The following is a 25,365-nucleotide window of genomic DNA, read 5'->3' as shown; positions in this document are numbered from 1 at the left end:
CGGCTGGTTGGAGCCTTTTTGTCTCTTTTTGTTGATATACTGTCACCTTTTTTCATCTTGATTGACTGCCTTTATTTATGTTTTAATCTTCTCCAGGTGTTTTGTGCTTCTGGATATTTTTTGTATTTCCTGGTGCATTCTGTGTCTGTACTTGCACGATTTTGAGTGGATTTGCACCGTTTTATTGATCATTTCAAATATTTTTTGCAATTCAAAACGTGTGGACATAAATATTTTAACTTCTTTGTGATTTTTCAATCGCTCACTCTTCTTTCTGATCATCCCTTATGCATTTTTTCTTTTTTCATATCACCATTTGAAGTCTGTGGAGTCTGTTTCTAATGTACCACACTGTTCGTCCTGCAGGGGGCGCTGTTGGCCCTGCCTCCCCCACACTCGGGGGCTATAAAGGAGCTGGTGAAAAAAAGGAAAAAAGAAAAGGAGAACTTGCCTTCAATTGTCGGAGCCTCGCGTCATGGAAAGAGTTACTTTGTTGCAGCGCGCACAGGAATAAACCCGGAGCAGCGGCGGCTGTGCGTGATGCGCGCTGACGCTGCGTGGATGCGCATTGTTTTGGTCGCGGATTGCGCTTTTTTTTTTTTTTTTTGACTTGTTCAATCCGTGGGATCGAGTGAAGATGCGCAGGGACCTGTTTACAAGGAAAACGCAGCAAGTTAGACTCTGAGGGAATACCATCACTCATCCCGGTGCTCGCTCTTCACGCGACGCTGCTTTGTCTCGGAAACACTTCCTCAGAGGATCTTAAAGCGCACGGATCGATGTGCGGGAGAAACAAGTGTCCGATGGGAGGACGACCAGACGGCTGCACACCGCTTTCAGAGGATTAAATCGACCATCGGAGCATTTTAGACCGTTTTTTTCTCCCTCTTTCTGTTTGGACGAGGTCTGTGGTAAACACAGTCTGGGTTTGAACCAGTTGTGTTTGTGACTTGAGAATAAGCAGAGTCCTCCTCTGATCAGTTGTAGTCTGAAGTTATTGTTCTACTTTGAGTAGAACTCAGTAACAAAGCAGCAGCCTCGATGGGCTGAGGATGCAATAGTCTGTCTTCTTTTGTGCATACAAGTAATAGTTTAATGTTGATTTGAAGCGTCTCATCATTAAAGTTACATGGATCATCTTGTGCTGCTGCACACCTGATCCAACAGCTGCCATGTAATTTGAGATGTTCTTAAATATTACAGTGAGCCAGTGTCAGAAGTTTCCAATGCAGCATGCACCTGGGCAGCAGCGTGTTTGTGGTCTAGGCACTATGTGCATGTAGAGTTTTCTGCTTTTGGATCCACTGGAGTCTCACAATGTCAGTGAAAGCCAAGGCCATCTACACTTTTCTAAGTGAAAACCAGGAGGAGATCAGCATCCAGGAGAACGAGGAACTTGTGATCTTCGACGAGAACTCAGTGGATGGTTGGTTTCAGGGGGAGAACAGCCGAGGGGAGAGGGGTCTGTTCCCTGCCTCTTATGTGGAAATTATTCGCACGCGCTCCAACTCCAACGTGACCGACTGCTCCATCAGCCCGGCGGGCTCTCTAGGAAACGACTCCTCCTATTTCCCATCCACCCCAAACACCCCGCTTCACCTACAGCCCAGTTTCTATGTTGACGACGACGATGACGACTGGGATGACTGGGACGACAGGTCCACAGTGGTGGAGGACACGGACCACACCAGGAGCCCCGGAGCCAACGGACATGCCCACCAGAGCCCGCTGTCCAACAACCCCAACGTGCACTACCGGGCCAAGTCGGTGTCCGGACAGGACAGCATCTCCAGCTCCAGGAAGGGCAGCATGGTGGGCAGAAACTTGAACAGGTTTTCCAGCTTTGTCCGCTCGGGGGTAGAGGCGTTCGTGCTCGGCGACGTCCCCATGATGGCAAAGATTGCTGAGTCATACACTATAGAGATGGGGGCCCTGGGGCCCCGGTGGAAGGACAACCCACAGCCCTTCACCTGCTCCATCGAAGACCCCACCAAGCAGACCAAGTTTAAAGGCATCAAAACCTACATTTCCTACCGGGTCACCCCGAGCCACACGGCGCACCCCGTCTACAGACGCTACAAACACTTCGACTGGCTGTACAACCGCCTGCTGCACAAGTTCACTGTGATCTCTGTGCCCCACCTGCCCGAGAAGCAGGCCACGGGTCGGTTCGAGGAGGACTTCATCGAGAAGCGCAAGAGGCGGCTGATCTTGTGGATGAACCACATGACCAGCCACCCGGTCCTGTCGCAGTACGAGGGCTTCGAGCACTTCCTCATGTGCGCCGACGACAAACAGTGGAAGCTGGGCAAGAGGCGGGCGGAGAAGGACGAGATGGTGGGCGCCCACTTCATGCTGACCCTCCAGATCCCCAACGAGCACCAGGACCTCCAAGACGTGGAGGAGCGGGTCGACAACTTCAAGGCCTTCGCTAAGAAAATGGACGACAGCGTGCTGCAGCTCACTCACGTTGCCTCGGAGTTGGTGCGCAAGCATTTGGGTGGATTCAGGAAAGAGTTTCAGCGGCTGGGTAATGCTTTCCAGTCCATCAGCCAGGCCTTCATGCTGGACCCTCCCCATAGGTCAGACACCCTCAACAACGCCATCTCCCACACGGGCCGCACCTACGAGAATATTGGAGAGCTGTTTGCAGAGCAACCTAAGTATGACCTCTTCCATATGCTGGATAAGCTGTCGCTGTATCAAGGCCTGCTCGCCAACTTCCCCGACATTATTCATCTACAGAAAGGTAACAAGCTTCTCTCTGAACAGCTGAAGTATGTGAGAGGTATCTCTGATCTTGCTGTAAACGTCTTTCGGGGAAAGGATCAGATATTTGGGAAATGATTGCATCCTGAATCAGTGCAGATGGTTGGACGCATCCAGAGCCCCCCATCCGGTTTTCATTGTGCAGTTTATTCAGACTGGAATCCTAAAAGCTGCCCTCCATTCAGCAGTACAGAGGAGTAGCTTTGATTTACCAGCCACAGGATCAGAACTTTCATCCACACATCCATCAATACGTCTTCCATGCGGCTTTATCCAACTCAGGGTCACGGGTGATTGGGTTACGGAGTGTGTGTGAAGGCAGGGTTCACCCAGTCCATCACAGGACACGTACAGACAGTCACACCTACAGCCAGTTTAAAAATCAGCTTTCTGAGTCACCTCCATATCTCTAACTGTGTTAAAGGGAGATCCCACTTCAAGTTGCAACAACACATCGATGCTTTACAGCCCTGCTGCAACATGTACAACTGGAGCAAAGGGAAGTTGTTACTAAAGCTAATATTTAAGAAAAACACACAGTGTCCTCTTTTCAAACTGTGGCACCATAACGAACCGCAATTGTGTGTTATTGTCTTTTTACTCGGTGTGTGCAGTTTGTTTTGTTATGGATGACAGATTAGGTCAGGCGCCGCCTCCAGCGTCAACTTCCTTTTGCACGTACACACATGCACAGAACAGACTCCATCTGAACCCCAGACTCAGTCACTGCCTTCGTATGGCTTGTTTTGTGTCAGTCGGCCGTGGATGTTCGGTCAGTTGCACTCCCAGTGCATTCGCTCGTTTTCACCAACACTTTGACAATAATCATGGAGAAAACTAGCCCAGAAGAGGAAGTAATAACTGTTTTTCATCCCTTTAAAGAAACTGTGACCAGTAAACTAAGTTATTGCTCACTAATAGAAAGTCATACCACAGATATAACACCACGGTCTTCTTTCTTTCATAGTTATTTTGTCCTCCTTCAGCCAGCTGATGGGAAAAGTTTCTCTGCCTATTGAAAAGCAGATTATTAAAGGGGAGGGGCCAATCCCATCCACTTCAACTCACACAATACAGCGTGGGAACAGTCCAGGTCCGCAGGCTTAGAAAGGACGTTTGAGGGAACTTTGAGACATTATAGGAATCAGATCATCTTTTCTTCTTAACTTGTGCATTTTTAATGAAAGAGAATAAGTTTTGAGTTGATTTGTTGTGGAAAATCTAATCAAAAATAGGTTATTATTCAGTAATTGATGATATCTTTAAGCCGAGTAACCCAATAATGTATATTGAAAACATAAATTCACATGATAAACTTATCGTTTGCATATCAAGTGATAAATGCAACAAGTGACCAAAAATATTGTATAGAAATGTGTTATGTTGTTTGTTTTTGGAGCCCGCTCCAAATTCTCTTCAATAGTTGATGAGACAAATCGTCCAGAGCTTTGTTGTAGTGTAAGATTACAACCAACAGCCGTGATGTAACAGAAATGTGAGCGCGGCTGGCAGGAGGTGGTGTGTGAACACAGGCGGCCAGAAAAGGAGGTCAAGTTATCCGAGAGCTGCGCTCTTGGCTTATCTCTTTGTTTTGTTTAGGCCAGTTCTGTAAACCGTGTTTCAATTAATGGATCAGTGTTTATGCACAGTCTCAATCATCCAGACAGCTGTGTTTTGCATAATGGATCAGCGGTAATGCACATATAAAGTAGACCGATATGTTGTAAATATTAAGACACGAGTCTTCTTCATGTTTTGGTGATCAGCTGTAATGGACAATGTGAACCGTTCCCTTTTAAGAAGCTTCCATTGGCGATACTGCCTCGAGTAAATGATGACATGTTTGCGGTTATAAGTCAATTTATTGGCCGTAAATCCTCAAGCAAGGCATTATCATGGAGCTGTACCATCCCTCGTTCAAATAGATTGTCGAAGGCGTGTGAAAGTAGAGGCCGAGTTTCCATAAACCAGCAGTAAACTCTTCTCTGCGGTCAGTAGCAGCTGGACTGTCCGGCTGAATCCGTGTGATTCCCTTACTCATTGATTTATCGTCGCACTGTGTCAGCTTCCAAGGAAAGCTATCAGCTGATCTGAGTCAGCTCAGGAGGAAGGGAAGGGCTGCTACCATTCAGCGATTATCTCCTTCAAGCAGCTGCTGCTCAGTTTCAGAGGTCATTATGCGGTACAGTTTGCTGGTGACATTCTGACGCTCCACCCAGGAATAAATGAGGAAAGCAGAGTGACGTGAATGACACTGAGAGATCGGTTTTCCCTGACAGACAAGGAAATGAATGTAATTAGTCAGCCCTAAAGTCAGTTTATCATCTAGAGCTTTTCAAGTATCTGCTGGATTGGTTTTAGAAGTTAACATGATCAGGTCGGCTTTTTTTTCTCAAGTCTTTCAGTCTTTCATCTGCTCTTTTTCCGGGGTCATCATGGTAGATTGGATCTGCATGTTTCACTTGGCAAAAGTTGGACATTTGATGCTTTTTCTGATGCAGCCCCCAGTGGGATTCAAACCCTGACCTTCCACCCTCGAGCGAGCTGCTCCAACCTCCACATTTAGCTCGTATTGGACGACATGCTGTAAATGGCAAGATTAAATGGAGAAAAGTGCCACAATTCAATTGCATTTTCCATTCTGCTGCTTACTGGATTGCTTTGGTGTTTTGGCTGAAATATTTTTGTTAAAAAAAGAAAAAAAAAAGTGACATTTTAATTTACAAAATGCGCCTTCGCACCATAGATGCATGTCTGCCAAACCACATCAAATTAGTTTAAACTAAGTGAGTTAGGATTATTTTAACTGTGAACACTTCCTTCCTCAGTAGAAGTGAAAGAACTCGATCCTCATCCAACATGGCGACAACAAACAACAGGATCCAGTGGTCAGCGAGGTGTCTGATCAGATTTTAGGCCTCTGATAAATATATCTCCACTATTGTTCAGCAAAACCATAAAATATGTTCAAATTATATTGAAGTATATGAACATTTCTTTGAACCCTTCAGTTAAAGACTTTAAGTTCAAACCTTTTATCTTCAGGTGCCTTATTTTTTATACTTGAATGACAACATTTAGGTTTAAAATTTAGATGACTTTTGTGGCAGAACCATCATAGATTAAGTTGAACAAATGATTCACTGCTGTGAGCTTCTTTTTTTTTTAGCTCAATACTGGATATGAAAGAAAATCCTGATGACTAGTAGTACAAGATTTGTTTGATTTGGAAAGCCTTATATTATTAAAAGTAAGCTGAAGTGCAAAAACTGAATCAAATATATCTTTTTTTTCTTTTCAGAGTTCATTTTTTCCCTTTTTTTTAACCTTAACCATTCAGCACAAACTGGCAAATCATTTAGGTGCTATGATTTGTGTTATATGTGAGACTTGAATATTAGATTATCTGCAATATGCTGTGTTTATGAAGTCTTTGTGAAGAACATGTGTTCTATAATCTTGGTCATTTCTATATGACTGTTACATACGGAGTGGTATTTAACTGGTGGAATACTTGCCAAGACTGGGCTCATGTTTTGAGGCTTAACGCCTGCCTGAAAGCTTAAATTCTTGGCATTCATCTGCTCATTTGAGGCAGAAACTCTCCGCCGTGTGCCAGCACGACGGACCGATTGTCTGAGCAAACGGCACCCTGACATGAATTCCTCGGAGCAGGATACTGGAAATGCACCAAACACGGGTGTTCTGTCGGCGGCGGCCACTCGATGAAAATGAGCCAGTAGCCGCCGTTCGCCGCCGCCGCCGCCGCCGCCGCCATGCAGCAGTGTTTTTGTGCAGGCAGGGTCCTTCTCCCCTCTGCTGTGTCTTCCCTGCTGGTGCAGATACCTTCCCTTGATGTGACTTGTGTTCCTTTGAAGCAGATACAGCTGTAGCAACACTCTGAACACACAGAGCTGGGGTCAGCCTCTTCCGGAGCGCTCCTCCTCCTCCTCCTCCTCCTCCTCTTCGTTCCCTTATTGCTGTTTTCCTCCCGAATCCTCAGAGCTCTGCTGGTTTCTTGCCACGATCCTGGCGAGCACGCGAGCAGCAAGAATGCTAACAGATTTTAAAGACGTGGTGATGCGCTGGGAGGGGATTGCTTTTGTGTCGTGCTTGAAAAATGTCGGGGTGTGCTCCGCTCAGTTTTCCTCTCTCGATGTTTTGGCTTTCGCGCAACAGATTTTTCTCCCCTGAGCTCTGCTGTTGCTCAATCTGTGAACCGGCCTGTCACAAACGCTTCACCTCTGTTTCGGCGGCCTCCTCGTCTTCGCATCTGTCCGATTCTTTTCATCTCGCGCCCACCTGTTTCCTCTGCAGACATCCACATCAGAACCGGGAGAGAATAAATCTTATCGGGTTCAGAGGTTTGAAGTCGTGTCGGCGCACCGCAGCACTTTGACCCTCTGCCAAAGCAAATCCCTCAGTCAGACCTTGATCTCATTTGAATATGTTTGGACGTCTTGATCTGAGGGGTTAGTAACAATGCATTGTAGTAGAATAAAGGCCTTCTGTGTTTTTGCGTGAGGGGGAGATGTAAGCCCTGCCTACAATCACACTGCCTGTTACAGTTGCTTCTGTTGTCAAACCTTCATTGTCCATTGGTGCAGTTGTAACATTATGGGTCGTGTGTTGTCAAGAGAGACTGTAAGGATACGCTTCTGTCCTTCACACATTACAAAGATTTAATAAAGCAGTGAGGAAGGTACTCTAAAGTCGACACACAGGAAAGATGACGGAGAGTCCAGTGCTCACCCACCAAGCAAACGCCATAAGTCTGCCATTATCAGACTTTAAGCCCTTAAAGTTTACAGCTGCTTCTACCTACACATCAATCATTCGTCACCCTTTAGTGGTCTGTACCTCTGCTGAGCCCGAGTAAAACCTGGAGCCGTGGGGCCAATCGCAGTAAAAGTTAATGAAAGCTTACCGTGACCCTGATAGCCATCCGTTTGGGCAACTCATTCACTTTCATTCAGCCTCAGTGTCATGAACGCAAGAGCCAGAAATCTACCGTTCATGGCAGTGTAGCTCCATGAATTCAGAACCCTCATATTGTTTATTGCATATTTTTAGAGGTGGCTCACTTCATAGAGCAGGTCATCATTCAAAGTTGACCTTTTGACCTCCCATCGGGTCTTTTTATGTCTCTAAGTACTTTTAGTCACTCAGCCAATGCAAAGTGGTCACTGTTGCCATTAGTGTGTGAGTGAATGGGTGAATGTTTGGATCGTGTAAAACACATTGAAACATCTATAGTGGCCGAGGATGGGACAACAGCAAGAATGGTGTCAAGCAGAATTTTAGCCATTTATCAAATTAGTGACCATACAGTGGGCCATCTTTTATCAATGTAGGCTTAATGAGGACGATTGCAAATTGCACAAAAGCTGTGTGATACATTTAATGTGTTCATCAATGAGACCTGCAGCTGTGAAAATGGAGACTTGCACAGGCACAAAGTGAAAGTTTTTGATGTTTTGATGTAAACTGAGTTATATCAATTTCCATCGAAACATTCCAAATCCATTTTTCCATCTTTTTTTTTTTATTGCAAGGCCATCATCATTATCTTCAGAACACATCTGGGGTAATCATAATCAGGACTCTGCTGGTCTGGTAAAAATCAAGTCTGGTCCATTACGTGTGTGTTCTGGGAGTGGGAATAAACCGACACTGACCGCATCTGGTATCAGTGAGAATAAAGCAGATATCATGTTCTGGAGAGCCGGAGAGAAACACCAAGTCTCAGCGCTTTGAATAAAGTACAAAAAGAAACACAAAGAAGTGAAACTGACCCGCCCCCCACAGCGTGGGCTCGAGTCCTGCCTGACGTGGTCACATGCTTTGTAAGGTGAGCTGTGAGGCGTCGACTCTGAATCAAGTTTAAATTCATATCAATTCAGTGACATGCAGAGAAAAATTGGAGCGAATTTACACTTAAAACTGTGAATTCATGACAGATGTAAGCTGGTCTGTTTGTTTCGGTATAGAAAGGCTCCTGCTTCTCTGCAGTCTCTTTGTGCTGTGATCCACACCAGAGCCGGCCATTATTCAGTTTGAGGCTAAACTCGCTCCCCTGGGATGTCTCTTGCACGCCAGCCAGACTTTTATTTTGGACAATTGGTTAGTTGTTCTCCAAATGGCAACACAATAGAAATCAGCATGCAGCCTCCGTCGTTTAAAGGAGAAGATCTTTTGTTTTCCGACTTCTCAGGACAAGTTAATGGCTAATGGAAAGCCACCTTGCCTTTAGGTTGGAGATTCTGACTGCATGAGTGTCTCCCAGTGTTTTGACTGCATGTTTTATTAATTGGCTTGTTCTAAGAACTGACCGGCAGCACATGCTGCATTTACGAGATCCAACAAACATATGGCCGATTAAAATTCCTTTACAGAGAGAGAGAGAGAGAAAAAAAAGCTCTTCAGCATGTAAACAGACTGTAATCTGTGAAATTGAGGTTTTGTGAACTTTTGGTTTCCCCATCCTGGCACCTGTGGAGCAGTGATGGTGTCTGATTCGGCTGATTGTAGCCGTCTTTGCTGGAGAAGAAACGCTCCGTCTCTCTCGCGTGCTCACTCATAAATCTAGACAGAGGCAAGGCCCTCGTCTTTACACACTCTGCTGGTGCGCATGCCCCTGCATTCCTGTCTGCGTCGGCCCGGAGAAGCCTTGTTTCACACTGGAGGAGGCTACAGATGGCTCCTCGTGTCTTTACTACCTCCCGAATCCTCTCAATGAACTGCATGTTTAGTGGCTCACGTGTGCGATCGCTGTTACAGGCAGTCAAACAAAACAGCTTTTGGTTTTCGTTGCATCTTGCCGTCTAATATAACGTGATCAGTGTGGAGGTTTTGCTAAAAGAATGTAACACCTCTCTGGCAGAGGGTCAACAGAAACTGGCTTCACGCTTGAGCGTTGGGACAAACTGCTGCTCAGAGCCGACTTCCTCAATCTGAACCCGCTGTTTGTCTTTGGCTGCGGTTGTTACAAAATCACTTGCAGTAAAATACCATTGGTGCAAATATGTTTGAATGAGCCTGGCCACCAAATTCACCTGGTGAGTTTGGGATTTGAGTACTTGAAGTTTAAAACGGGGTTTGTGTTGTCCAGCTGTGTCACCGTCTCCAGATGTGGAGCGATTGTTCCGATTTTGTTTGACTCGAAATCATTTGAATATTCAGAAGCCTGAAATCCCAGAATTGTTTTTTTTAAAGAAACAAAAACAAATAAAGTCTTGGGTTTAAAAACCCTTTAAAGAATAAGTTAGGTTGTCTCGTCTTCGTTCACTAGTTTCCCAGTCCTGCAGCGGCTTCACGCACTGCACCTGTCTTCACTTGGCTTAAAACGTTTAAATGAGGAATCACACCAGATTTTATAGAATATTGCTGCTTCTCTCTCTCTATTGTAATCTGTTTTTCAGTTTCATCTATTGACAGAAGAACAGTTTAACTTACAACCCTCTAGTCGACACTGTAGCCACAGTTCAGCTGTGGTTGAGGAGAAAAGTAATCGGAAGCAAAGCTGTTTGCCAAGTAAACACACATTCAACTCTCAGGATTGTTACGACTTCTCTCAAATCAGCCTCAATCACGACTTTATATGAACACTTTATCTTCCAAATGAATCATTAAAACCAAGCGAATCCCGCCAAAGAGCACATGGATGTAGACCGACATCAGAACGTAAAGGGACACTCACCAACAGGACAGTCAGCATTTATTTATATCAAATTGTCCCCAAACAGGAAAAAAAACAACAACAAAAAAACAAAAACAAGAAAAGATAGCCTGTTAGCTCCACTGTGTTTGCTTGCATTGTCATGGAAAAATGGAAAATAAAAGTCATTGCCATCTGTGTTTGTTCATCGTTGACCAGTTCGCTCTCTGGCATGAGAAGCAGCGGTTAGCAGTCACAGATTGTTGTTCTGGCTCATTCTGCTGGACTAATAATGACACTTTTACCTCCTCGGGGAACCAGGAACTAGACATTCCTCATCTCTTCCTTTGTCCTTTAAATTGAGCGTAGAGTTGGAATTTCTTACCCAGAAAACCTCTGGCTGTGTGCCACATCTGCCTTGGCGCTCACACCGACCTGGTGTCTGTGTTTGGCTTGTGGACGCCCCCCCCACAGAGGACAGCGCAGCCCCCAGTGCCTTGTGGTCTTGTCTCGTGTAAGGATGTTGTTTTGCGAGCGTTTCTGAGCCTTCATAAAAGTGCGGACAGTGGAAAAGCTGAGGTACGATTTCCCACTTTACACTGGGGAACTTGACATGTCAGCAAGAAAAACACAGCTTGTGATCGACGAAACATTCCCTACCTTTTTTTTAAATGTTAATTTCTACTTTTTCTCTCATAATCCAGTGTAGAAAGTTCAGTCATAGAGAGGAAGCCGCACATCTGCTCCATAACTACACCTTAATAAAGACTGATTGAAGCAGTCTTCAGGGATTTCAGGACTGTTTTGACACAATAATAAAAAGCTACACAAAAGAGTTATGATGATAATATCACTGCTCACACCTCATCTGTTCTTTTATTTGACATATGGTGACAGAATTCGATTGTTTTTGTTGGAACTTTGCGAGGTTCTGAAAACTGGGAAACGATAAATCATACAAATGATTTTGTTATTGGCATCAGCTGAGACCGATAACAAAATCTTCTCTTTTTTAAAGAGTCAGTCTGTATTGAATTGTTCAATTTTAAGAAAAACAAGCATACTATGCGGACAAGCAAGTACATCATGCAGGCGTTGATGATTTGAGACAGGAGGGCGTCTAGCCGTCACTGCTAACTGGAGGAAGTCTCGCTGGGTAGTTAGTGCTGGTTAGTAGCTCACCACCACAACGCCAGGAAGCGTGGAAGGATTGGTCGTGCAGCCGCATGCAGCTCAGTACCGTTTATTGTTTAGTCATTATGAGCAATTTGGCACAAAAATGGACTTAACACAGTTCATTTTAGCTTCAAGCTAGCAGACTGTAGCGGCGGGTTACAAGCTAGCTTCCTGCCCAGAGTCCGTGCTGTTGCAGTCACAAGTTTGACACATTTACTAGAATATTGAGTTCATACATTATTTGCTCACACTTATCTTTCCTGTCCCACTCATACTTCTGCACTATTGTAGATTTATTCCTAATTTTCACAGTGAATTACATCAAGTCCTGCCAACACGGCCTCACACCAGTGGAAGAAAGAATGCAATATTTTAGGATCACATTCTCTTCGCATTAAGAACACTAACATCTGCTGAACATCTCACTGCATGGCTTTGATTAAGAGTTTCAATTTGAGCTTCGGAGCTTTTAGAAGAAAGGTCACTTTTCTGTAAGTCTGGCTAAAAAAACACACACCAAATATGCGCAAGACATTTTCCAGTGTGCAGAGGATTAGTGTTTTTGTGTGTGTGACTGAAAGTTCCCAGTTAAAGCTCAGGAGGGTGGGTCTGTTTATGGCAGCCAAATTTAAGGTAAAAAAGAAAAAAAGAAGAAATGGATTAAAAAGGTTGAGGTTGGTTGGTTAAGTTGGCCAGCACATTCCGGTGGTGGACATGAACTCCAGTTGTGTTTTATCTGTCTATCTGATTGGCCGGTGTAAACACCACTGCTGTTAGCTTACTCAGCAGTGGGCTTCTTTCTTCGTGTTTGGATTTACAGCCCACTTTAAACTCTGGCAGATAAAGCAGAGCCCTTCTGACCCTGTCATGCATTCTTCTCTTCTCTTCTCTTCTCTTCTCTTCTCTTCTCTTCTCTTCTCAGGATTTTCCACTTTTTTCCTTCCTCTTTCCTCCTCATTCAAGTTTCCACATGTAAGTTCAGTTTTCCTCTCGGTCAGATTCAGGTGGATCTCGCTGACTCAGCTGCCGTCGGTCGGTATGCGAGCTCTTCTCTGCTCATGAGGATTCCTCCGTTGGGATTCAGTGTAGGTGGAGAAGACAGCCATAAATCTGATAATCGCTGAGCTGCTGACCTTAATGCTCGGTGTCTGACGGACTGAAAGACGACTTCTGTACTGAGCTGAATGTGTCGGCTCGTCCTGACAGCAGGCTGAGCTGAAGACGTGAGGAGTCATTGTTGGCTCCAGTGAACGGTGAAGCTTCACATGATGATGATACGACCGTTGAAAGGTCGCCTTGTCATTGTGTCAGTGACTTTCTGTTTACAGGCATACTCTGATCCCAGTCCGATTTTGTAGAATTGAGCATCAGCCGTTTCCAATGCTTTCCTAATCCAGATCCAATGTTAGTTTGAAGTGCTTTCATGGGATATAAAACATTTATGAATTGTTTATCATCTACTCGATGGCACTGTGGTGTCAGAGAAAGCAGGATAGAAGAAGGATGTTCACAGTTCTGTAGTTACAAATCAGGCTTTTTGCCTTTTTTCTGATTTTGAGTGCAGTGATTGAAGCTGCTCTCCACGAGGCGTTTCATACACACCATGATTCTTCTGCTGTGAATTTTTGTACATTTCTAATCTGCTTCTCTTGTTGAACTGTGGAAGCCTTCTCAGCTCAAACTTATGGGATATGTGATGGAGTTTGGCGACATGACAGCACCATCAGTAAATCTATTCTTACAGATCAGGAACATAACTGTTCTCTGCTGTCTGCTTACTTTTCAGACTTCGTATCCGACTGGTTGTGTTGAATGAATCTCTGATGCTTCCACCTCTTAAAATGCTGCGTATGCAGATTTTTTAAGTTGGTTTGTTTTTGATTTTCTGTTAAGCCTCGGCTGACGTGTGTGGCTGTGCAGCTGTTGCTGCTATAGTGGGATTGTCATATATGCCACATTCGGTCATTGAGAATTTCAACTCTGCCGCGCTCTCTCATGTATCGTGTAAAACCGGCTCTTATCACAATACTAGCGCTTTCTGTTATTGGTTGCTGCAAACCTGAAAAATAAAAGTTTTGAGCTCTCTTGACTACTGGGACGGTGGCGTCAGCAGTGGAATCATATTGCAATGTTTTTTTAACATAACTGAACTCAACAAAGTGGTTCACTGTGTTTGTCGAAGAGTTGATGGCTTTTTAATAAATACAAAAACAGTCATCTGAAGAGACTGACATCTGAGAACCAGTTGGGTTTGAACCTTAAACAAACCAGCCTTCAGTTCAATATTATGACTTTTTGAGCTGAGATCAGTTTTTTTTTTAAACAAAGAATCTGGAAGGATAAAAATCAGTACGAAGGAATACTTGTTAGGGCTGCACAGCACACACTGCAAATTTTGTCACTGCAATATCAGCATCTGCGATATGCTTATCATAATTTCAATGAATTATGTTTACAAGCTGCATTCATTCACTGAATGTCAACTCCTGCTGCTGGAGCAAACTGCAGGACTGCATGTTATGACAAGAAAGAAAAAGGAAATCAGTGTGGTAGTTTCTGCTTGAAATTGGGTCCAAGAGAGAATAAAATCCATGTTTATTTGGAAGTAGAGATCCTGAAGCACAAAGACATCGACATCAAATACTTAGCACGATTGCACAACTCAACAAAAACATAGCATATTTGTGTAATATTTTGCAGCTGTACTACTTGTTGAAAGATTTCCGGTGACTTCAAGTTGAAGATCACATTGTTTGCATTGATCAGTGATTTTACTACGTGCCTCTTTAGAATGAGAACGAGGTGCCTGCGGCTGCCAGGTTCCAAAAAAACAGTGCAAGGCAGTGAAGGTCACCGTTACTCGGTTCTGTTGACGATTTGTTGTGGTGATCAGCTGCGTTATTGCAGTGAAAAGCCTGAAAAGCCGAGGTCGTGATCGACAAGCCACGCAAGAAATCTGACTTCCTCGAAGATCCTCTTGTAACCTTTCCTTGTGTTTCCTAAGAGCCAAAACAATGTGATGAATTGCTTTCAAGAAGAATATATTCCAAGTTGTTTTTGTTCATTTTTTTTTTCTAAGTGATCAACCGAGAACAAATATCTCACCAGTTCAGGGTGGTGCTAGACACAGACGTCAGACGCCCACACACGCACACACACACACACACACACACACGCACACACACACTGACGACAAGCCTCATTTGTCCTCGGCTGAAAAATGTTTCTGTTTACTGGTCTGCGGAGCGCGGATAACATCCACTAATCTCACTCAGTCACGTTAGCCGCTTCTTTGTTTGAAGTATTAGAGCAAATTTCCCAGATGAGTTTATTTTACAGCAAACTGATGATTCACTCTGATTCAGCGGATTCAAAACAGACCATTACACTTACCTTCTTGGCCGTGCTGGTGCTTCCCCACCTCATTCTTCTTCTTGTGGCTACGGCTGAGCGCGTTCGCTCCACCGTGCAGAGTGGCGTATGTGCACACGTTTAAAGTCAGATGCTCTTTTAACCACATTCATCTGCTTTTCTGGGCAAGTTTGTCTGTACTGAGTGAAAATCAGTGGCTCTTGTTGAAAATAGAGAAAATTCGTGACACTGCAGCACAGAGGACATGAAACGCTCGAGAGGTGCTCGAGGTGGACAGGGGCTCAGTGACGCACGACTATTCATTGCAGCTGCACATCACTGCTTGATGTATGTTCATGAGTTTTAGTTGAGCAGAAGGTCTTGTTAGCCTGGATCTTCAGTCCAAGGTGTCTGGTCTAGTCCGAGGTGGCTCTGGGCGAAGGCCAGTTCAACTCAAATACATTAATGAAAGAAGCACAGGAATCGCATGCTCTGTGAAGTTATCTTCCCCTGGCAAAGTACTAAAGCCTACCTCTGTGCCAGTAAGCAGTGATTTAAAGTGCGTGGCTGTGGTCATCAGGCGGGAGCTTCGTTTCATCTGTGTTTCGTCTATTTGGCGTCACGACGCCTCGTGAAGGCTAAACAGTCATCAGCGAACGCCGGCTCCTCCACAGCCCCGTCCACACAAAGCAGACAGGAAGCTCTGATCATGCCCGTTCTTGTAAGTGAGAACTCTGATGTTATCTTTCCAAGTACCTGAAGCATGAAGACATAATATATCTCGTTTTATGAGGAAGTTAATATCAGGGAGGGGAGCCGAGTTGATCTAAACGTCCATCAGGCTAAATGTTTTCATGTGAAAATGGAAAACTATTGTTTCGATGGTTGTTTATCCAACAAAAGGATCAGGAGTAACTGAAAACATCACTCATGGAGCATCAGTATTTTGCTTTCATCTTTTCAGGCAGGTAGATTTTCAAAACAAATCTCTGACGTGTTTCGACGCTGTGCTTCCAGCTTCAGCAAACATGTGGTCTGGTGGTGTTTTACGAGGTGTAGACACGTCTCACATGACATTTTAGATGAAGACGGAAGCACACATTGTGCTAAATGTTTTTATTTTTCCATGCCTGTGCGACTCGATGGACATGAACAATCCACATACAGTACACCATCGTCTGCATACGTGGCGAAACGTTACTGAGATAAAGCAGAAACTGAGTGGACATATGTGACAAAGTGGACAGTGTCAAGGAACTTGAATGTGTACAGCGTACTGTTTTACATTCAGGTGGTTGCATTATTAAAAAAAAAACAGCACTGACAAATGGCCTGAAGTTTCTCTGTGTACAAGAAACAATCTAAAAAGTTTCTGAAAATAAAATACAAAATGATGCTGTTTTCAGTAAACTGAAGCTGAAAGTTTCACAAAAAACACTCAGCAAAATGTTTGTAATAGAGCAGTAACATCTAAAGAGTGTATTGTAGCTATCTAATGTGTTTATACAGCACCATGCAGACAGGAGGCAATTCCAAGGAAAAATGTTTTAGCAAGTGCTTTAGGAGGTAAATAGTGTCCAGTAGATGAGCTGGGTGAGGCTACAACTCCCCTCTGATAGCCGAGGCTATTTCAACACATTAGAGCCTACTCCAATTTATTATGAATGTGACAAACAAATTATAGTTAAACTTTAGAAGTAGAACTACTTTTTGCATATTTAGAGATATCAAAAGCTGAATGCAGTGGAGATATCATGCTGGAAGTTTTTTTTTATTCTCCTAAAATATTCTTTTATATAATTACCGTGATGGACTCCAGCAGTCCTGAGACGAGTAAACCCATCTAGATCGCACACATCTTTAAAAAATTCAGACGTTCTGTATTTTAGCTCAGACTGTCCTCTGGCAATTGATACACAAGTAATGTCTTTTTCAGTCAGTGGGCTCAGCAGACTGAGCTCGGCATCCTGCCGTCACCTTCCAGATATTTTTCACAAAGTCTCACAGGGAAAGAAGAAAAAAAAGACAGAGAGAGAAGAAAACGGGGGTGTTGTGAGTTTTGTGGTTCGCATTTCAGCAGTGAAGTCATTACATACTAGTGGCCCAGTGTACTTTCACTTCTCGCACGCACGCACACGTGCACACACAGACACACACACAGACACACACACACACACGCACACACACACTGAAGAGATGAGGCAACTTCTTTCCAGAGGTTGATATGAGTTCAGTTTTTGAGGACACGTGTCTTGATTGGTTTTAGAGACTTGCATTTATTGTTTTTGCCCAAAGATGTCGTTTTATTTCCAAATGAAATGCTATGAGGGCAATTTGGATTTTGACTTTGAAAAAAATGTGATTTTAAAGTCTTCCCTTCTTTCCATTCACTCATTACTTGCATAACTTGCAAAGGAAAATTGTTAATTTTATGAAAACACAAAGATTAACGCTTCATTGTTGCATTTGCGTTGCATTCTGGTGTCGTCTAAAGAGGCACCTCTTCATCTTAATGGCGCCTCCAGTCAGAGATTAAACAGGAAGAATGATTAAACTTCACTCTGACTGGTCCCAGATGAGAACCGGTTAAAATTAGACCTGAAAACTGCTGCTTGTTCCAGTCAGAATGTTTCAGGAATCTGCACTCTGCAGACAAAAATAGTGCTGATGCTGCTTAATAGGAGCGGAGGGAGGAACTTAGCACTTCAACTCAAGAGAATAACCAAAACACAATGTTGTTGCAAACAAGTACCTTAAAGAGGCATTTCCTTCAGGCCGTCTGTTTATGGCCGAGAGCTAGAAGAGACACGAAGAGCGGAGAGTGATGCATGGAGGGAAAAAGTCTGGCCCGCCGTGACCCTCAGGCAGCAGCGCAGTGAGAATGAGCCATTTAACAGATGTCTGAGCTCAGTCACCCACAAGTTATGAACCCGGTTAATCTAATCCCCTCTCGTTCTGTTGAATAAATCTGCTTCCAGTCGTCCACTCTCTATTCCTGCTTTCAGTATCGTTCACTGTGCTATGAGCAAAATGAGTGATTGAAGAAATAAGTGAACATTTAGAACCGATTAAACAGAGATGTGAAGATTCTGAGTAATTTCAATGTTCACAACTAAAATTTTAATTCAGGAGGTGAAAAACTTTCAAGAACTGTGATTTCACAGATTTTGAGGACAATTTTAGAGGCTTTTAAAGCTAAATTCATTTGTTTTTCTGAGTGTTCATCACCATGGTTTATACAGTCTCTCTCTACATGGATCGACATGCTCAGACACGAAATGTGGGGAAAGGTTAAAAGTTAAAGACTCACCAGAATACAAATGAACATGAATGAAAAAGTTACAGCACAGATTCAAAGCTGCGGAACGAATGCAGAAACACACTTGTTGTTCCGCTCGGTGACCCTTCCAGGTCACCAGAACATCAAGCCTGCTGTGATCACTGCTGTATGTGGACTCATTCGTTCTTAACTAATTGGACTGTTAAAGAAAGTGGTAAATGTAATGTTAAATGCAGCACAAGAATAAATAAAACTGTGGTTCAGAGTGCTTTTCCATCACACGTTGACTGCCATGGTTGTGAATCAGGGATTTAAATAGATCCAGTGAGGTTAAAAATAGACCCCTCCATCTTTCCCTTCCTTTCTTTTCCTTGTCTTTAACCTCAGTGCAGCTGAAATATCTGACCAGCTCAGATGAACCTGTCCGAGCTGACGGTGGATCGTCCAGCTTCTGAAGCCTTCAGGGCGAAAGAAGCTGCTTCAAACTAGGAAACAGTTTTTATTCTGGTGGTTTGTTGCTTTTATTGTTTGGTTCCCGGTTTCAGAGCACATTTAGCTGCAAGGAGGAGTTTTTTATAGAGCAAATGAAGTAATGCACTGCGAGCAGCCTCACATTTTAGCATGTAGCATGCAGTTTTCCACTCAGTCCACTTTCAGTGAACGTCAGGCTTCTTTTGTTGGGAGATGTTGCATTGTCCCCGCTCCCCAGACACCCATATAGCGAGTGTCTTTATGTCCCGCAGACGTGCCGCCTTTTGATCCACATTCTCCCCTCATGTGGAAAACAGAATGCATGAATGTAGGTCAGCGCCGCAGACTGCAGCCTCCTCCTAAGTGCTGTTCATGCTTTCCCAGGCCTCTGCCAGGACTTCCACACCGAACGCAGCGTAGCGCGACCGCACAGATACAGCGAGCGGATCGGACCGGCCCTCACGCCGCGCAGGTATTACGAGGTCTAGCGGGGAAATCGCAGAGGAAACGCCGCGTGGCGGCGTGCCACCGGCGCTGGCACGTCCTGCCAAGTGACTTCATAGCAGTCTGGGCGATTGCGGTTCCAACTTGTCTCCGCGGCGCTGGAGGTAGACGTTCGGTATGCGGCGGAACGAGACGCGATTGTGCGGTAGCTGCTCTACCTATAAAGAGTACGGAGAGCGGCGGTTTAATGTCCGGAGGGAACGTTCCAGAGTCTGAGCGAGGAGCAGAGCATCACTGCGGCGCCGCAGCTTTTTTTTTTTTTTCATGTTGACCCGCCCAAAGACCAATAAACAAATCTCAGCTTTCTTTTTTTACACTGCATTAAAGTTTTATCGCTGCTTGTGCTTTGTGGTCATCCTGCTTTTTACTGGCAGCGGAGTCGTGTTGGCGTTAACCCTTTATAGGACAAGTTACCGTAGTATGATGTGGAGATTTAAATTACGCTTTTTAAAGACATCTAATGACATTTTTAGCCTATTTATTAGCTTTTTAATTTTTTTTTTACTTTAAGTTCTCCAACTGATTTAGCAGCTCCAAACTCTCAACTAGATTAAGAAAGTGTCACTTAATAAAGCAGTAAGCTGTTGTTTTTACACTGTGGTGGTCTGAATTGTTTAGAATGAGGATGGAGGTGCTGGGAAATGTGTTCATGGCATTCACAGTGTCATAAAATGACATTTATTGGTTTTTAGCAGCTTTGAGCAGCTAAGACTCAGCGTTCATTTGGATAATCCCGACTGCGTTCACTGGTTTCAGCTGGAAAAGTATATTTTGGTGCATGAATCCTGTGATCCTGTGTATATCTCGTAGGGTGGCGCACAGGCCAGGCTTCTACATATGCTCTGGTCTTCTTCAATCCTTGAAGCATATTCGTCTTGTGTTTTTGATATGGTTCCAGTCTTGCTGGGTAGCAGATGGCAGCTGACAGAACTGTTTTCTGAATAAGACTAAACAATGTGAAGCTCTCTCAGACTGCTGAAACAATTACAGCAAATGCTTCAGACGTGAAATCCAGCCTGAAACCCGTCCTCTGTAAGTCCAGTGGGTAAAGAACATACAGCAACTCATTTATTTAGAAATCTAGAATCCTATCAAAAAAATTACACAGCAAAAGAAACATCTTTTTTAGGTTTGATCTGATGGCAAAGCAGCTTGAATCACTGCCTTAAAGTGTGTTTGACCAGTAGAGTCATTTAGTGGTTTCCATGTGACGTAGGCAGTGACTGTTGTGTGGGAAAGGGTGAAGAAAATAAGGGAAACCTGCAAATTTAGTAACTCGCCATCTCACATAAACATAAAACAGCTGAGTGCTGAATCACCGTTTTGAGGGGGAACAGCTCCTTTAGCACAGTGATCCAGAAGTTGGAGATCTGACCTGAACGCAGTGTCTTGTCCTAAAGAGCCCGGTTTAACCCAGTGTGTGCGTCTCTCCCTGCTCAGGCGCCTTCGCCAAGGTGAAAGAGAGCCAGCGGATGAGCGACGAGGGGAAGATGGACCAGGACGAGGCGGACGGCATACGGAAACGCTGCCGGACTGTGGGCTTCGCCCTCCAGGCCGAAATGAGCCACTTCCACCAGCGGCGGGAAGTGGACTTCAAGGACATGATGCAGGCCTACCTCAGGGAGCAGATCGCTTTCTACCAGCGGGTCGTCCAGCAACTGGAGCGCACCCTGCGCATGTACGACTGCCTGTAGACGCACAGGGAGGCTTTCTGGGTCCAGATGCCAAAAAAAAAAACAAAAAACACAAACAGAAAAAACCAGCAGAGAGGAAGAAGAGGGAGATTAAAGTCTTTAATCTTTTACTAGCATGAGGTGACAGGTGAGTGGAGGAGATACTGGAAGAAAAAACCATGCACAGCCAGCCTGTCTTTCACTTTGATGGATTCAAAGTTTGTTTTTTTTTAAAGATCTACTGTATCTTTTCTTTCTGAAATACACGTCACACAGGCAGAGTCATAGTGTATCGCCTGTTTTTACCTAACTTAAGGTGTTTTTAAATAAGAGTATAGGTTTCTAATTCATAGCAGATCATTAGTGTTGGAAGCCACGAAACGGGTTCTGATTTTAAAGATTGTCCCCTCCCCTCTCTACATACCTGCACTTTGGCTTCTCTCACACGATATCCCGGTTTATTTATCGGCATCTTATCCGAATCACTCGTCATGTCAAAACAATCAGGCCTCAGAAGTTTCGCCATCGTCTGGCCGAGTGCTCGTTCCCGCTCAGGTTCAGTCTGTTAACTTTATTCTCGGCTATCATCGGTCCCCGACGCCTGTCTTAACTTTGCACCGGCTTACCCAAAACGTGTACTCAAAGCTTAGTGGGTTATTCTTCGTCTTGCATCGCGTGCCTTCCAGGACCTGATGCAATGTTTATGTATCGCCTGCAGCATTCAGCCTGTTTCTGAAGGTGAAATGTTGGGAATGAAAAGTGTTTTGAGACAAGTTTGCACACATTTTTTTTTTTTTAAAGATACTATTTGGTTGTAGTTGTAGTTAGTGGGTGTGTTTATTGTGTAGATGATCAAGTGGAATGTGATCCTAAACTCGTTTTTTCCAACAAAGGCGTCCCTATATGTAGCAGAAGGTTAAGTTTCTGATTATTTTACTACAGTTCTGTCTTACATGTGTCCAGTGTGCATCTGATTTGTGTTGATCCAGCACAAAAACCCACGAGAGTTGTAAATCACAGTGAAATGCAGCTTTTTCCTTTTTTGGTATGGGTTCATTGAACGTGATAAGAACACTCATGTCTGCGTCTTTAGCTTCACTAAACAGGGTCCAGCCTGGCGCCGCGTCCTGCTGCTAGCCTGGGTTCACACGTCATATTCAGGCCTTGTTTGCATGGCCATGATTTTCAGTGGAAATGCTAAACTTTCGTTCCAGTATGGGGATCATGACAACGGTGCTCCGTCTCTGTGGAAATGAGCGAAAATGCAGCTTTTTGAAAAAAAAACAAAAGAAAAAAAAAGTGTGTGGTTTCATTACAAAAACAAAAAAAAAACAGCGACCACTAGTGGCCCAGTATGACGGCAACATCATTTTCAGTGTTTCTGTGTAAATGGACATAGTTTTGAGAACGTTGTTTGAGCATGAAACTTTTCTGACTAAAACCCCAGAACGTTTTGTTTTCACTGGAAACATTGGTGGGACTTTTAATCCACTTACAAACCAATGAAAATCTCAGTTTTCGCTCTTAAATATTGCTTTTGAATTGATTAAACCAAAATGTTATAGCAGTCATTCTCAACTGGTGGCCCACGGCCCTAAAGCGGGACACTGGCACAATTTCACGGGGTCGCCGATCTTTGGCGCTGAAGCCTCGTAGTGTGAACTGACCACCATCAATACACACCATAAGAGAAGAAGAACAGTCTGATTAATACGCTAATAGATAGATAGAATATTAGACCTGAATTTAGATTGGACAAAGATAAAAATTAAAACAACAATTTGAACTACTTTCAGAAAAAGATTGATTTTTTTTTTTTTTTTTTTTTTTTTTTTTTTACATATTTCTGTAAGGAAACACTTGAAGTTACTAAACTGAAGTGCTTTCCCTCTCAGCTTCCTCATTTTCTGGTTATTCGCCATTGATCTGTCATGGCCCATTCATGCATCTCAGATTCACAGTCAAATAATTTTTTAGATTTGACTATCAGATTGTCATGGAGGAGGTGCCGGTGGGTTCTAATACCAGGCCGGTTGAGAACCGCTGCTGTACAGAACCAAAATCAATCAGTTTATGTCTTTAAGGTGCTTTGGTAACACTGATCCTCTGATTTGAGGATCCTCCCTGTGTCGCTGACAGCTCCTCCATTAACTGTTTTACTGAGACGGATGGAGAAATATACAAGGTTTCTTACTACAGATGGATAAAGCAACTTCACCAGCAACCTGATCAACCTGATTTAAATAAAAAACTGTAATTATTTATAAATCTATACAAAGTGAGGCTACCAATGCTCAGTGAAAGTTAACAAAACTATCTAAACTGACAGTTCCTCGTGTTGAGCCGCCATTTTTCACTAAATGCTGGACTTTCTCTTGATTTGCTTTACTATGAAGCCCTGCTACTGTTGGATCAGTCACACTGCTTTAGTACTAGAGCTGATTTTAATATTTTACTTAGTCACATCTTCAGTTCTGGAATATATCTTTTAATAAATGAAATACAATTTTGAAACTTAATTCTTTTCATATCAGGATTTTAAAAAAATGTAGAACAGGGTCATGCTGGGAAAAATCCATCATCTTTCTACCCTTCTGTTTTCTCATGAATTGCACTCTGCCTCCGAATGAAAAAAGATCCATTGTTTCAGATAATAAAAGATATTTTCTTTAGGTTTACAGACAGGTTCTGTCAGGTTCAAACAAACTAGACTTGCCGGGTTTAGCCGTTAACTTCTTTCCTCATCAGCATTAAGATTAATCTCATCCAACAATCTCTCAAAGTCTGTCTTTTGAAATGTAGTCTGGTGGCTGGAAGGATTAGAGAGAGAGGAAACCATTGGAGCAGCGCTGCTCATCCGGTTTAACGATGAGTAGCGCTCATTTCACGGAAACCGGTGCTTCAGACGAGGCTATCTTTAGAGGTTTATGGAGAGTCTGCGCTACGTATTGCGAAGAGAAGAACTATTCAGCAAGTCTTTACTTATTGGCCCCGTTTACACAGCAATGATTTCCAGTGAAAATGGAAAACTTTTGTAGCGTTTTGGGGTCCGCTGACGTGACAGCGGTGCTTGGAGCCTCCGAAAATGCAACTTTTTGAAAACGGTCTGACACCGTCTCCATGGAAACGGAAAAATACTCAACTCTTTGAAAACATTCCGACTCCGTCTTCTTGGAAACGGGCCAAAAACGTCATTTTTCTGAAACGCTGCTGCTGCGCTTGTGCACCACAGCCGTAGTCAATAGTTTGTCTGCACATGGCGAGTAACAACTACAGAGTGTTCTCCTGGGACTTTGTAGTTTTATAGTTGAGAGTTACCTGGAACATGAATCTGAATGCGTCGTCTGTCCATAAGAACGTCCGTGTACTCGTCATTTTTAATGTTCATAGCGTATTGTTCTCTGTGCACAGACGTTTCAGCACTAAAACAAACAACAATTCCAACTCCTGGCCCAACAGCAGCTTTCTGGCATTTCTGTGTAAATGGACATCGTTTTCAAAACGTTACCATGTAAACTCAAAACCTTTCAGAAACAAAAACGCAAAAATGATCCTTTTTCTTTTGAAAGTGTTCCACAGTCTGTCACTACTGTACTTATGGCGTAATTTTAATGTGTTTCTATCCCGGCTACAACAGATGCCATAATAAAAACGGATACTAAATGACGCTCATAGTTTTATCCTCCAAATATTTGTTCTTGACAAACAGGATGTCTTCCCAGAGATCAATTAGAAGACATCCTGCTGGTGAACGGCGTTCCCCCGACCCACACGCTCCGAGAACCTTTAAACCGTCCTTCAGGTGATTTCTTCCACAGGACGGGTTGGATCTGTCGGTTAGCTCAGTTTCAGTCAGACTGTTAAAAACGCTGACTCAAACGGCCGTGCGTGACTCACTGGTACTATTCACTCCACATCTGCAGCCTTGAACTCTGTTTTCGTCTTTTTTATCTTTGCTTTTTCAAACTTTTTGGTTTATTTTTCTTTTTTTTTTTTTTGCTGTAGCCGTCAGAAAGTGAACTCATTGTTTTGTTTTTTTCTCCGTAAGACCAAAGAAAGTCTCAGATTTTGTCTGCTCAGTTTGGTTGTGAAATTAAACTTGCTCTCTGGTTTTGTAATCGAATCTTTTTTTTCTGCTCTGAGGAAAATGTGAAGAGAGCATTTGGAAAGACTCAAAAGAAAGAAAAACATTCCACACAGAAACTATCACATTCACCAAAGGCAAAGACAGGTTTTCTTTGTGGGCATGTGAAAGGTGCAAAGGAAAGAGTGAGAATGGGTTTGAACGGGTTTGGTTTGGTTCCTCTCGTGATGAGTTGCATGCCGGGCATTTCGCACAGGTGACGGCTTCTTAACGTGGATGTGTGAACTGGAGAGCCGCGCTTCAGCTTCTGCCTCTGAAATGATCCTCAGCAAGTCATGTGTCACTTGATTTTAAGGGAAGGGGACGAAGAAATCTCAATAAAAGATGATGATGATGGTGA

At 43.6% G+C, this 25,365-nt stretch overlaps 1 protein-coding gene across 1 annotated transcript; it reads left to right on the top strand.

The window, feature by feature from the left end:
• Positions 1 to 452: 452 nt before the first annotated feature.
• snx33 (sorting nexin 33) lies at positions 453 to 25,365 on the top strand. Its single transcript, XM_030096640.1, has 2 exons — positions 453 to 2,749; positions 20,649 to 25,365. Exons 1-2 carry the CDS (start codon positions 1,318 to 1,320, stop codon positions 20,900 to 20,902), a joined length of 1,686 nt encoding a protein of 561 aa, XP_029952500.1. The 5' UTR covers positions 453 to 1,317; the 3' UTR covers positions 20,903 to 25,365.

Source organism: Salarias fasciatus, chromosome 7, assembly GCF_902148845.1.
Source record: "Salarias fasciatus chromosome 7, fSalaFa1.1, whole genome shotgun sequence".
Taxonomy (NCBI): Eukaryota; Metazoa; Chordata; class Actinopteri; order Blenniiformes; family Blenniidae; genus Salarias; species Salarias fasciatus.
Note: the sequence above shows the minus strand (reverse complement) of the source record. Positions and strands in the feature narration are given on the sequence as shown.